The following is a 15,416-nucleotide window of genomic DNA, read 5'->3' as shown; positions in this document are numbered from 1 at the left end:
AAGATCTACTCAGATTTCTTAGGAGGTCGAGTATAATTAAAGAAAATTCAAAAGGGAATCCGAGTGTAATACAATGGACTTAATTAATGTCTGAGTGCTGCACTTGCTAGTTGTCCCGACAAAAAAAAAAAAAAAAACTGAGTATGCAGCATTACTACATATAAAAGATAACTTTTACTGCCGCCTGGTGTTAAAATACATTTTTTTTTTTAATTTGCCCTGCAGAACTGAAAGCGCCGCCTTGTAAAACGCTCTAATTTTACAAAATTTTATGAACTCACTATTAATTTTATATTTATTAGATTTTTCTAAATTTATTTTTAATTTTTTTTTATTAACTTTAAGTTTGTGTATGTAGTTTTTAGCGTCTAAGTGACGTGTATTTAAATGAAAAGTAAATAGTTGAAATTTTAAGATATTTTTGAATTTTTAAATATTCTAATAGCTTTTTATGAGTAATAAATTTTAAATTGGTGTTATTGTTCATAACATTTTCGTTTCATTTATATTTTTTTTTAATTTTTTTTGGTTAAATTTTATGCATTTCGTTATTAATATTTTTCTTTTAGCGGCCTAACTTGCGCTTTTCAAACAATTCACGCCTTTAAAATTTTAAGCAAAATATTTCGTTATCATTTTTGATTTTTTGTGTAGCATATTTTAGAAGTTAATTCAATTTAATATCTTCTATATGTACATATTGTAAATAGAAAGTAGGATTTGCTGTGTGGAAATACTTTTTTAATTTATTGTTTAATTTTGTATTTAATTTTATATTATTTTTTTTTTTTAAACGCACCTTTGTATTCGACCTTTTACGCCTTTGCTTAATTTCCAATTTATTATGCAATTTTTTTTTGCCATGATTTCCAATATATTTCCTGCGCTGAAATTAACCTGCACGTTTTGCGAGTGTGCTGCCTAGAAGTTGATCAATTATTTTTTTTTTTTTTTTGCTTTTACTTAAATACTTTTTACTTCATTTTAGTATTTCTATAAATTTTGTGGGCTGCTTTGGCTTCTTATCCGCCAATTTGGGGCAGATTTTGATTTTCATTTCGTTGAATACACTAAAACTATGTCCGTGTGTGTGTATGTGGTGCATGTGAGTGTCTTGCATGTATACGTGTGCGCCTTGCAAGCGCGCTCTAACGGTACATACAGCCACTTGCTGTCTGTTTCCACTTACTGATTTTTCTACACTAAACTCGTTTCACCTACATGCAGAAGATTATGTCTGTAATTCGCTATTTGTTGTTTGTGTGCTTTTGCATTTTCAAAACTCATTATTTGTTTTTAGTTATTCGAAGCTTTTCTACCGCTTGCCCTTTTTACGTGTATCTCCTTTGTTTGTTTTATTGTAGTAGTATTTCTTATTTAGCCTAGCTCACTAACGAGTAACTTTGTGTGTGGATGTGTATGTACATATACGCATATGCTCACAAGTGCAATACGCCGATGCTCTTCGGCCGATATGCACTCGCTTAGGTGTGTATGGCAAACCATGCTCACAAAAAGTGGTTGTATGTGTGTGAAATTTATTTGTTAGTTTTCCCCTTTTGATTATGACACATTACTTTACTTCTCTCTCTCACACGTTATGAATACTGCAAAAAACTCTCTCTACTACTACTACCCACCTACATACATACGTATTCTGCTGTATTTCTTGATTTTGTTGTATTTTATTAATAGTTTATATTTATTTTTGTTTTTTGGTTTTTTTTTTATTCGCTTTACTATTTACTCTTTTTTGTAAATTTTCATCGATTGTTGGGTTCCTCGTTTAATCCGTAGCAGAATTAAACTAAGTCTCTTTTGGTTAATCACTACCTAAACTTAACGCCTGTACTATACGTGGATCAGCTTTACTACCCTCACGAAATTCGTCGAGCGTTAAACGATCATCGTGATTTTTATCCATTTGATCGAATATTTTATCGACGCGTTTTTGCGGTGTATTCTCCTCCTCCGTTTGCGGCTGTTGACCCTGTTTGGGGTGAGAGGAGTGAAAGAGTTAAAATAAATAAAAAAAAATATTAAAAATACCACTTTAATACTAGAAACATTTAGTGTATATTAACAACAACATTACCCAATTGAGCAAATGGTCTGGCAAACTCGCAGAAATGCTCAGTGTTAGTTAGTATAGAGAGCGCCCGTTGGTGAGCGCCAGTGTGGTGAAATTACTAAGTGTGAAAATATCAGCGAAGTTCTGTTTGCATTTTTACTTATGCAGTGGCCGACAGAAGTCTACATATACAATAGTATAATATTGGGTTGGGGAAAAAGTAATGTCGTATTTTGTCAACTGAGCACGACATTTAAACATATCTTGCGTTATACCTATTTCATCGGGTAACACTAAACGGCGATTTGAAGACGACAATCTGTACTACAAGTGTCTCTTTGACAGTGTTCTGATCGTACGTTTCAGTCTTAAGTTATAGCGCGTCAAAGATGGAGTCCACCAAGCAAGAAATTCGTCATTTTTTACGTTTTTACTACCTTTGTGAAGTTTATGGGCCTGATACTGTAACGATTCGTACAGCACAGCGTTGCTTCGATCGATTTCGTTCTGGTGTAGTAGATGTCGTCGTAGAGACTGATAAAATCGTTGAAATTATCCAAAGAGACTGGCATGCTCCCATGCATGTGAGCATTCGCTCGATTAGTCAAGAACTAGGTGTAGTCCACAAAACCGATTGGAACCATTTGCCGAAGATTGGATTCCAAAAAAAGCTGGATGTTTGGGTGTCACACGTGTTGACGCAAAAAAATCTCTTGGACCGCATCAACGCTTAGCGATTCTCTGCTAAAATGGAACGAACTTGACCCATTTTCGAACCGGATGGTGACTACTGGCGATGAAAAGTGGATCACGTACGACAACGCCAAGCGAAAAAGATCGTGGTCGAGAAGCGGTGAGCCGGCCCAAACCATCGTCAAGCCCGGATTGACCGCCAGGAAGGTTTTGCTGTGTGTTTGATGGGATTGGAAGGGAATTATCCACTATGAACTGCTCAACTATGGCGAGACCCTTAACTCGATCCTCTACTGTGAGCAACTTGACCGTTTGAAGCAGCCGATTGACCAGAAGCGGCCAGAATTGGTCAATAGGAATGGTGTTGTGTTCTACCAGGACAACGCTCGCCCTCACACATCTTTGATGACCCGCCAGAAGCTGTGGGAGCTCGGATGGGATGTCCTAGCGCATCCACCATATAATCCGGACCTGGCACCAAGCGACTATCATCTCTTCCGGTCAATGCAAAACGCGCTTGGTGATATCAAGTTGGCCTCAAAAGAGGCTTGCGAAAACTGGTTGTCTGAGTTTTTTGCAAATAAGGAGGGGGGTTTATAAAGGGGGGATAATGAAGCTGCCTTCTAAATGGCAACAAGTTTGCAAATAAAATGGGGCATATTTGACTTGAATCGGATAATTCTAACTACGTAAAGAAAAGCATCAAATTTCGATCACAAATACGACATTTCTTTTTCCCCAACCCATATATAACAGATGGCGCAAAATTAATCAATTATGGAAAGATGTATAATATTTGCAAATATTTTTTTTTTTAGTAAAAAGTTGAATGGTTAATTTTGCGCCACCCTTTGTATAAAATACCGTTAGTCTATTTCTTTCCTTTTCTTATGTTTGTTGCTTTGCTGATATTGATTTTAGCTGGAATTAGAATACTTAAGCATCTGCAATGGCTCCTCGAAAAAAAATATCAGTTGACGGTAGAAATTTAGTTATTCAGCACAGGAAAGAACAAAAATCATATGGCGAAATTTCAAAAATCTTAAACTTAAGTCGTGCAACAGCCCAGACCATTGTAAAAAACTTTAAAAATAGTGGTTTCACCGAAAATAAGCCGCGCAGTAGCCGCCCGACAAAACTATCTCGCAGACGCATCAGCTTGATTCTAAAAGAAGTGGACAAAAATCCAAAAGTTTCTGCTCCGGAATGAGCCGAGGATAGAGCAAGCTAATCCATCAAGTGTGTTTATCCAAGAACAACTCAAAGAGCTCTGAACAAAAACGGCTTTCATAGTAGAACACCACGAAAAAAGCGTCTTATTTCTGAAAAAAAAAAAAACCGTAAACTTCGCCTGGAGTTCGCCAAAGCACACAGAAAAAAGGGGATGGATTTTTGGCAAACAGTTTTGTTAACAGATGAGTAGAAGTTTAATATGTATATTCGGTAGCGATGGAAGAGCAAAAGTGTGGAGGGGAAAAAAAATACTGCACTAAGTCCGAAGTATTTGATATCAACAGTGAAGCTCGGTGGCGGCAATGTAATCGTTTGGGGAGCTGTTGCTGTATCTGGAGTTCGAAGATTAGTATTTCTTCAAGGTAATATGGATCGTTATGAATACAAATCTCTATTGGAAGTCAGTTTTAAATCTTCGGTGGAGGATTTGGAGCTTAGTCCAGGTTGGGGCTTTCAACAGGATAACGATCCCAAGCACACAGCACACATTGTGAAGGATTGGCTGCTTTACCATGCTCCAAGGCAATTAAATACATCTTTGCGGTCCAGATTTGAATATTATTGAAAATGTCTGGGAAATTTTTGAACGAAAAATTAGAAAAAATCCGATTTCAAGCGCTTCAGTACTCAAAGAACGACTAATAGAAGCTTGGAACAATATAATTTCTGCAGAGTTAACAAGGTTAGTCACTTCGATGCCACCACGGCTTCAAGCTGTAATTGATGCTGATGCTAATGGTGGACCAACTAAATACTTAGAAGCAATATTAGAATTACTTAGAGTTAAGTGAAGTTTTTCACACTGGAGTAGGATATTTGTGTACTGTATGCAGACTTTTGTCAACGTTGGTTTTAGATTTTTTTGCCATAGCTTTGCTATTTTATGTTAATGTATGGATTTCTTTAAGTTTATAATGACTAGAAAAAGCTTTCAAATAAAACCGTGTAAACACATTTTTGAGTAAAGTTTTTTGAACTTTCAATTCAGTGGAAATAGGGAGTGTCTGTAGACTTTTGTCGGTCATTGTATATTTTTCAGCCGTGCCGCGTTAGTTTTTTAACTGAAACTTTTGCAAGTTATGCTATTAGTCCGGGAGCCAGGGGTCATTTTGACTTCATCATTTCATGCCGCCTGATTTTAATACTGAAGGCAGACGCCATCCAATGGATGACGAAACCAACTGCCAGCTGGTCCAGTAGCGGTGGGTACGTGCGTGGGATGCTGCAAAACGTGTCGAAAAAAAATTTAATACTGGCTGACATTTTTTTTGTGTATTATTGACATTTAGTAGAATAAAAAAAAATAGTCAGCTGCGCCATAGAGGGGGGAAAAGACGTCAGCTGAACTGGCGAACTTGTAAAATAAATTAAAAAGTAAAACTACTTTATGCCGATTGAAATTTTTTTACATCATTTTAGACACATATGAAAATATAAGAATGATGGTCACATGCGTTTATAGCGGTGGGAAGACCGTCAGCCAAAGCATTGAAAACTCCGCGCGCCGCCGAGATGTATGAACGCAATGATACATTCTTGCTTCGACTCCCGGGCTATATGTTGATTGAGTTTAAAATAATGTTTTCTGTAATGTGTTACACTTTTCATTATTCGCAGATATGGAAGGCACTGAAAACGAGGGTGAGTCAAATTTTTGTAGACTTAAATGAAGGCCTTTTTACGGCATTCGCTTGCCGTCATGGAACTAGTTGCAGCAATTTTTTTACATTATAAAAATTTTATAAAGTAATTCATTAAATTTATAATTAAATTTTAAATTGAAACTAAAGTAAAATAAAAATTATAAAAAAATTTAAACTAAATTTTTTATTTTTATTTTTATAATTAAAATCAGAATTATAATTTTTAAAGTTAAACCCATTAATGGCTGCAATCAACGATGCTTGCAGTGAAAACAAAACAATTGAATTATAAAGCAGGCTTATCCCTAAAATTTACTCAACTTTTTTAGTAGGCAGAAGAGCTAATAAATAATATTTTTATTTCAACTGCATTTGTTGTTCCTTTGAGCTAATCAGTCCCTTTTCCAGAATGCCAGCCCATTTGATCATTTTGGTGTATACACTTAGTGCGTTATAAGAATATTTAACTGTTGAAGTATAATAGCCTTTTCCCACCAAGCTAACTCAACTACAACTTGCGCTCAGCTACCGCTAAACATCGCCTTCGAAAGCTCAAATTCCTATGTAAGCATTCGCAACTCTTTTCATAACAGAGTTGCCTCAACTTTAATGTTCTTATAAAAATTTTAATCCTATCATTAATGTAAACACTTCTTTGCAAGAAACTTTCAGGTGCAGCAAGAGCCTGAACTATACTTCTGCAAGCAATAGAAATATTCTCATTGTAAAATTTTCAAATAAAAATTTGTTCTTTCCTCTATCCTTAGCATACATGTCCATTTCCTGTAGAAAAGAAAAAAACACTTACAATATTTGGAAAGAACTACTTTGTATTAAAAAGTAAATCAAAGGCATCAGACTTATAAAGAATCCTCTAGACATAACAATACAGAAAACTCTGATAGTCAGCTGCCGTAACTTACTAGCTTATTTAACCTCTCTTGCATACAAAAACTAGCTCTTCAAGTTAACTCTCTTTTTGAAGTTTAACAGAGCTCTTAATTGCAGTTAAATGCTTGGTGGAAACATGCTGTAAGAAAAATTATTGTTGTGCCTTAACGTATTAATTTACATACCACCATTTGGTATATTGCATCCACTATGTTATACATTTCCTCTCTCGTTATGTAGCCGTCATTGTCCACATCGTACAACCGGAATGCCCCTGAAATGTTTGAATAGTATTAGAATATACAAAAAAGAGATAAAATTACATGTACTATAAAAAATTAGATTCTCTCAAAAGAGTAATAACTATAAAGGCCCAATGAGAGTAGTGCTCTCTTCAGTGTTCAAATTCTCAAAAGAATCGGCGAGTGTTCGTTCAGTGTTTCAGCAGAATTGGGTGGAAAAGTTGGATTTCAAGCTAATAACCAAAGCATTTAATTCAGTTAAAGCGAAAGAAGAAATGAAGAAGAACCGTTTCTTCGACAGTCGGTTCTACGTTACCGAAACGACTCAGATTTATATCCGGCCAAGGACTGTCAATCCAGCAGCATTCCTCGTATGTAAGTATGGGGAATGTTTATGCTGCTACAACAACCGCAACAACATGAAGGAGAAATTGAGTCGGTACAACACCTCCTCTGTGAATGCCCTGCTCTTCAAAGAAGCCGTGTCAAATATCTTGGCGATTATTTCTTTGAAATTAGCAAAATGTCTCACTGGAGGGATTAATTGCATTCTTTAATAGATCTAAGTGGTTTAAGTAACTTATTTCTTCCTCTTTATTTGCTATTCGTAATCGAATGTAAGCGATTATACAATTTAGAAGTAATACAATACATTTTTTTTACAATTTGTTTATTTTTTGTGTGTTTTTTTAATACAAATTTTGAACTATATTTGAAAATAATTCGCCGTCTCCAGCTACTTCCAAGAGAGCAACTTAGTTACGGATGGAAATCAAAAGCAGGTATCACAATGTGTCTTAGTGTCACCGAGTGTCTGGTCTTAGATAAGCAACCTGGCTAACCTAACCTAACCTAACCTAAGCGATATAAGCCTCTTTTTTTGGAGGATGAATCAATTTATTATATAGTGTTCTTTATACAAGTGCATTACTCCTTCATTTAAATCAAGCATTTTTCCTCATTTTAATACGTTTTTTAGAGATTTCAAAACGAAAAATTTTTGACAATCATCATTATCATAATTTCCTTTATCTCCCATTGGAGTAAAGAGCCATGCTTAACTTCCTTAAATTCAGATTTTTTATAAAGAAGTATATCACATATATCGCGTTTTACTTATTTTTTAAAAGCATCGGATATGTACGTAGAGAGATCGTTTGGGGATTACTTGAAAAAACTTGTATAGGATTTTTTACCAAGAACCCAGATTTTGTCATATGAATGTGGGCTAATCCACTCAATACACATCTTTTCAAGAAAGCTAGCAGTGGGACTGTCTCCTGCAAAGAAACTTATCAATTTATTTCTACCTTAAATCTTCTTGTAACGCGCATCATAACGTCATATCAAGGAGTCCTTAACAGGAAAGGTGGATCATTAGAAAAGTTCCCAACTATCTAAAGGTTATTAATATAGCAGCAGTAGCTGAATGGATTGGCGCGTGCCTACAAAGAGTACAAATTCGAAACGCCGATCATGAAGCACTAAACGATAGGTTAGGTTGGGTTAGGTAGTGATGGTTGCCCAGAGAGTGGGCCTACTTGGACGAAAGAAGTTTGGTTCATCCTTTGTGACACCATTGCAAGAAGAGAAAAGGAGGTGAAGGAAAATAGAACGAAAGGAAAAGGGATGTGGAAGGTTGAGTGTTTGTGGACTACGAACGGTGACTAGTCTGCGGTTGTGTTAACCTCTTTATGCTACTGATGAAGTTTTGTTTTCAATACCTGCTATATCAGCAGGTGCAGAAAAGAAGTGAGAACCAAGATGCTTGAATCTTAGTCCCGCGAGAGCTGGGCAGCTGAGGAGCAGGTGCTGAGATGGTTCCACCTCATCCTCCATACAGCTTATGCAAAACGGGCTCGAAGTAATTCCGAGTCTCAAGGCATGTATTCCCCGCGGACAGTGCCCCGTGAGGATGCCCACGAAATTTGAGAGATGATATTTTGTCATCCTCAGAATATCCCTCGAACGCCTCCTATCCAAACGGGGCCAGAAGGACTTCGTGACCTTACACGTTCGTGTACTTGCCCAGAGCTCGCTGAGTTGGTGCAAATCCTTCCAGGAGTAGAACACAGGTTGTCAAGGGGATCCTGATCTTCTCCTTTCGCGGGGACACTACCTAACAGGTCACTTGTCTGCCCAGCTCGTCGGCTTCGCAGTTTCCAGTAATGTCACTGTGACTAGGTACCCAAATTATCTTTATATCGAAGAATTCTGATGCAATCGACAGAGAGACCAGGCATTCCCTGACCAGCTACACTAAACGATTGAAAAAGTTTTTTAATAGCGATCGCCTCTCGGCAGGCAAAGGTAAGTAACTGAGTGTATTTCTGCTATGAAAAAACTCCTCGTAAAAGACCATTTGCCATTCGGAGACGCACACCATAAATAAGGGGAGGAGCTCGGTCAAACACCTAACAGAAATGTACGCGCTAATTATTATTTATCTATTTTTTTATTTATTAGTGGCAGTACCCTTCTGTGCGCTAATGAAGCTAACGAGCAAAATGTTCAACGAATACATTCCATTAAGAGCTCATCCCGCAGCTCAAATAAGACATGTCGCACGCACCAGCGTCCCATACCAAGCTCTTCCAAAGTGGAGGAGATCGAGTTTACGTTGGGCCAATGTACTCCGTTGTTGTTGTTGCTGTAATCTCTACTTAGCGGTTTTGAACATCACTTGCCATCGTCATCCAATAAAAGTTCGTAAGCCCACCAAGCTAATAAGTCTATTTGATGCTGTTTTGGAGCGAAGATAAACTGTTTAGCCTTCCTCTGCGCTGGACTCTCCACCTACTTTCGTGTGGATTCGTCCATGGTATTTTGAAGTTGCACTTAACTTCACTAGGCAGTCCACCTATTCGTTGCCATAAAAACCTAGTACCCAGCTTAAGAAAGTTGTGCTCTAAGGGTATTGAAGACATCGTTTGATGTTACGTAACATTAAGCCACTGATATAAGCAGTAGAGAAAGCCGAAAAAGTAGAAAAAGCGGCGCTATCTCGGCTCATGGCTACCTCGGGAGGGCTCAAACAACAACGTAGGCTACAGTACGGTAGCGTGGTAAAAAGTGTTTTTCTGTACGGTGCACCTATCTGGTCTGATGCGCTGGATGAAACCTCATATGCACGCGAAATGATATCCTTGTACCAGATTTGCGGTATACGAGTTTGTAGCGCGTTTCGAACTGCACCAGAAGAAGCAGCGCTGTAATATCTGTGTTTCGTCCCATAGACATTTTGGCAAGGGAGAAAGCTGAATACTCAAAAAGTAGGATGAGCCGTCATGCAGCGAAGGATAATTGTTGGCAGAAATGGCAGTGACGGTGAAGCAATTCGCCGACCGGACGTTAAACCCATCTCTTGATTTCTTCTGTAAAAAGTTGGCTAGCCAGATGACATGGGAATATGGACTTCCACCTTATCGAAATATTGCCAGGTCATGCTTGCTTCAAATTTAATTATTCGGACATGAATTATGAATTCGGACATAAATTCGGGGATGAATACGATCGATTCTGCATCTTTTGTGCAAATGCCGTTATTGAAGATGAATTGTTTTTTTTTTCTCTGTCTCTAATTTGAAACAGAAAGGGTTGACTTGAGAACTACTTTATTTCTCCAATTAATAATCAAACAGGTTGAAACCAATTAAGGTTAAGCAATTAAGGTTAACAACTTGGTTGATATTATGTTTGAGTCATAAGAAACCCCGTCCGCTGTTTGCAATGTAGCAAATAAAATCATCACAAAGTTGCGTTGCGCGTTGCGGTTCCGCAAATTTTCATAGAAAGGAAATCAGCTGCTCCTCCTCCGCGAAGTAATACCTAACGGTAGTGCCACGGACAAAGAGAAACGGAGCAGGGCTGTAGGTGTTTAGAGCGGTGAGCCGAAAGGCAAGTAGCGTGGCTCAACCAATTTGGATGTTATTATGCGAGACTGCAGTGCATATAAGGCTGCCTGTCTGCCGGACAAAATGTAGATGACTTTCGAAGCTCTGTCTCTTTGCAGGAATTCTCTGCCAGATACTGTGGGATAACCACCCAAACGTATCGATTATCGAAAATTCGCCTCAAAGATACCTGTACTAGTGACGCCATCCGCAAACTTTGACCTATCTGGGTACCTAGTCAGGTTCGAGGTATGGATTACCTGACTCTCAGACTGCCTGATCTAAAAAATTTATTTTACAATTTTTAGATATGTTTAGCAGATAGTCTAAGCTTGGAAAGCTAGACTTGGCTGGAAACGTCTGAATGCATATTCTGGAATGAGCCTACGGATTGATTGGTGGGGAATGCTTAACATATCTAGTCCCAATGGGGATAATTTTTTATTTTTTTTTGTCACAAATTTCAGCAAAAATACAAAGGTACTAACTTCGACGTTTTGAAATATAAGTTAAAGACCTTGAGTTGATTTTTGAATTAGAATTTATTACCGCAAGTGAATTTGTAACATTGATTGCCAGCTTAAAGATAAATTCGCTTACTGCAAATGTTACAGCTGCCCTTGGACTGCAGGTGTTAACTTATACTCAAGATGCAAGTGAAGACCCTAATATCATGAATATCGAAAATGATAATCTTCATTCTCGTCTCAGTTGTTCACGTTTCTGTTCATTCTCGTCTCTGTTGTTCACGCCTCTGTTTATTCTCGTCTCTGTTGCTTACGTCTCTGTTCATTCACATCTCTGTCGAAACACGAAACCAGTCTGAGGCTTTCGTTACAGAAGCATGAGGTGCTGTATTCGAAGGGGAAGTCTTCGCACTAACGGTTCGCGATCACTCGCGTTCTGTGCCTGCACATTTCGTTTATAGTAGGAGCAGTCTCGCCAAACCTCGCTCAGCCCAATATGAATGATAAGAGCGACTTATAGCGGTTAAGGTGTTGTTATTATAACACATAGGGGCAAATTCGTAGAAGGTACTACTATTATTTTAGGTTTTTCAAAATCAGCTAGACTTATTGATTCAAGTTCTGCTTTAATTCTTAGTTAACATCTATGAAAATTAAATTTTCTATTACACCAAGAATTGTGAACTGTAAAAACTCAAAGACTCAAGAATAAAAATTGAATAGCTTACAAATCTCCCCTCTGCTTTCAGACCAAGTAGTTGCATAGTAAATTCACACCATATGTCTGTATGTATAAATAAATGTTTGTACTTACATTGCAGCTTTTCGTCCAGGTTACCGCGCGATGTAATCGATAACGCTCGAATGAACTCTTCAAACTCAATCGCACCATCCTGAAATAAAAAAGTACAGCAAAAGAGAAGAAGGAAGAAAAAAGTTGGAGAAAAAGGCAGAAAAAGCCAAAAGCGAATATACCAGAAGGCAAACAAAGAACAGTTAGGGATGTATAGAATAGAAAAATGGGCAAAGAGAATAATGAAAAGTTGTAGAACAAATTCGCTTATATTTAATTCAAAAGTAAAAATTTTATCTGAGCAATCGACTTAAGGTATGTCTATGTGTTAGTGTGTGTGTGTGTATGAAGGAGCATTGAGAAAAAATATTAGGAAATTGATTGAATTGAATGAAATTGGATTGCAATGTATTGACTCGAATTGTATTGGATTAATAAATGAGCTGTCAGTTCACATAAAAGCTGCAGTAAGCCAATACTATCAGCCACAACCGGTTCGGAGAATAAGAGAATGGACATGAATAGCAGTAAAAGCGAAACAATAGTTGTTGTTGTTATTGCTACACTAGCCATTTTTTGCTGTTTATTGTTTTTCTTTTTATTTACTTTTTTTTTTTTTTCGTGTCCATTCACTCAGCTAGCAGTGACGGCGAGAAATGTGACAGTACTGGCTTATGCCTCACAAACTCATCCATGCATTTACTCACCTCGTTCTCGTCGAAGACACGAAACACCAGCGAAGCGAATTTACTGGGATCTCCTTGCGGGAAGAATTGTTTGTAAATTTTAATAAAACCCTGTAAAGTACAGCAAAAAACAAAAGACAGACATGAAAACATAAATACGAAATTCGTAAAATTACAACAGAAAGTAATAAAAACAACAAACTTGACATGTTGGTGGGACGCAAGGAGTGTTACGTAGTACAGCTATCAAATGGCGTAGGGGAAGAGAGCGTGGGAAGAAAGCATGAGGGTGTTTGTGTTGATGTATGCACATACATACATATGTGGAAATTGTGTTATGACCAGCATGAAAACATGGCAAAGTTGGAGAAGTATGGCGCCATGTTGTTTGCTTTATTATTAAATATTATTTTTTTGCCTGCAAATTCCGCTGCTCAAGTTTCCCATTCTATTGTTGTTGGGTAGCATTTATGTACCATTGCTGTTGTTACCTCCTATTTGTTTTGTAAATCAAGTAATTCACTAGTATAGTGGCCATGGCTGACGTCTGTGGTGCGACGACGTCAGCGCACAGTGGAGTGATCTTAAAAATGTGAGGAAAGAAGAAATTCGTCTAAAAAATAGAATTAAGAATCTGAAATATTTCGCGTCTTTGTAGGAAAATTTCGTTGTACTAAATAAAGAGAAAATTTATAAATGCATAAGGCAAGATGACCACCACATCAAAAAAAGTAAGAACAGAACAGAACATTTTTTTTATTTATATTAATTTTTTGTTACTGAACTCACAAACATAAAAAATAATTAAATTTGGTATTTTATACATTTTATGGTATTGAATGAATAGAAAATTTATCAATTTATTTTTCTAAATTAAGAAAAGCAGGAGATAGTAGAAAGGTGGGTCGAGTACTTTAGAGAGATGCTGAATCCTGGTGAAATTTGTGCCTTTACAGATATTAACATACTTCATGCGAACAACAACACAGTCCTAGACCACCCTGACGAACAACCACCGACATTACAAGAAATACTAGATGCAGTCAACTATTTGAAAAACTTCAAAGCGCCTGGAGAAGACAATATAACAGCTGAGCTAGTAGTTTCATTGAAAGAATGCATTACCTGACCACAGTGATCTGGAACAATGAAACACTGCCAGGCGACTGGAACACAGCAATAATACTCCCCATTCACAAGGCGATAAATTAAACTGCAAAAACTATCGCGGGATTTGTTAACAAAAGACTTATAGGCCACTCGGAAAGAATACTTCCAGAGTATCAATGCGGATTTCGACCTGGAAGGTCAACAATAGACAATTTGTTTTCTCTCAAAGAGTACATGGAGAAATGCTTTGAGCATAACATTGGGCTGCACATGATGTTTATTGATTTCAAGCAAGCTTTCGATAGCATCAATAGGAGGGCGATCCCCACAATATTTCATAAATGCGAAATCCCAGACAAACTAACCAGAATAGTGATGATGACTCTGAAAGAAACTGTATCGAAAGTAATGATAAAAGATAAAAAATCCGACCCCTTCAGAATTAAAACTAGAGTAAGACAAGGGGATACGCTCTCATCAACAATCTTCAACCTTATGCTATGCTGTGCCATCGATGAAGTAAGTGACGGAAAAAGGACTGGACATATTTTAAACAGAACTACCCAATTATTCGCATACCATCTGAAATTGTCAGCAAAAATATCCACGCCCTAACCAAAACCTTCGCTGATATTGAAATTGCTGCTAGTAAAATTGGGCTTAAAATCAACGAAGATAAGACCAAATATATGATGATGCCCAGACAAAATAAACCAACATCAGGCCAACTGTAAATTGGCGATTTTTCTTTTGAAATCGTTGAATCCTTTACCTATTTAGGCTTCAAACTGATTAGAGACAATTCAATGAGCCTTACCATCGATGAGAAAATTCTAGCAGCGAACAGATCGTATGCGTCGTTAACGAAACTCTTCAAATCAAAACTACTAAACAGACAATGCAAATTGACTCTGTATAAAACCATCATTAGACCAGTTTTATGCTATGCAGCTGAATCGTGGACGCTAATTGAAGCAGATAAAACAAAACTGTAAGCCTTCGAACGAAAAGTACTCAGTACAAGAATGGACGGTACGAGGGCGCAGAAGAAAATCGTAGACGCCAGAGCGTTCAACACTAGAGCAAGAGGAAGGCCGAGAACCAGATGGTCCGACGAACTAGAGGACGACATCAAGAAACTTAGGATAACGAACTGGAAAAAAGTTGCAAGCGTTCAAGACGTATGGAGGTCCCACGTGCAGCAGGCCAAAACTCACAAAGGGCTGTAGAGCGAAAAGATGATGATAAACTAAGTTGATCACCACCCCACACAAAAATAAAAAAACAGGAAAAACAAATTTTTTTTATTTAATTTACTGCTACTAAACTCATAAACATGACAAAAAATTCTAATTTTGTATTCATAAACAGAAAAAAAAATTGGAAAAAATTTAGAGATCAAAAAAGAAAGTTGTATATTATCAAAAAACTCTCAAACCTGAAAAATTTGTGTTTTATAAATTTTAATAAATACAAAATTTATAAATTCATAAATTAAGATGACCGCCAAACAAAATAAAAATATAAAATAATTTACTGTATTACTACACAACTCTCAAACATGAAAGAACTTAAAATTTTGTATTCATAAAAAAAAAATCATGAAAAAAATTTAAATTTTGTATTAAAAAAAAAATCATGAAAAAAATTTAAAGTTAAAAAAGAAAAGTTATTGTCAAGGCGAATCTATTAAA

The 15,416-nt window shown here is 36.9% G+C and overlaps 1 protein-coding gene across 1 annotated transcript in view; it reads right to left on the bottom strand.

The window, feature by feature from the left end:
• Positions 1–1,719: 1,719 nt before the first annotated feature.
• Positions 1,720–15,416, bottom strand: part of LOC128856526 (frequenin-1-like) — a 38,525-nt gene continuing 24,828 nt past the window's right edge. The window contains exons 4-7 of the mRNA XM_054091828.1: positions 12,634–12,723; positions 11,948–12,026; positions 6,717–6,805; positions 1,720–1,990 (exon numbers count right to left, since the gene is read on the bottom strand). Coding sequence (XP_053947803.1) covers positions 1,823–1,990; positions 6,717–6,805; positions 11,948–12,026; positions 12,634–12,723 — 426 coding nt within the window. The 3' untranslated portion in view covers positions 1,720–1,822. The remainder of the gene's footprint in view (positions 1,991–6,716; positions 6,806–11,947; positions 12,027–12,633; positions 12,724–15,416) is intronic.

This window comes from Anastrepha ludens, chromosome 3, assembly GCF_028408465.1.
Source record: "Anastrepha ludens isolate Willacy chromosome 3, idAnaLude1.1, whole genome shotgun sequence".
Classification (NCBI taxonomy): domain Eukaryota; kingdom Metazoa; phylum Arthropoda; class Insecta; order Diptera; family Tephritidae; genus Anastrepha; species Anastrepha ludens.
The sequence above is the reverse complement of the archived record's forward strand: the minus strand, read 5'-3'. Positions and strand labels throughout refer to the sequence as shown.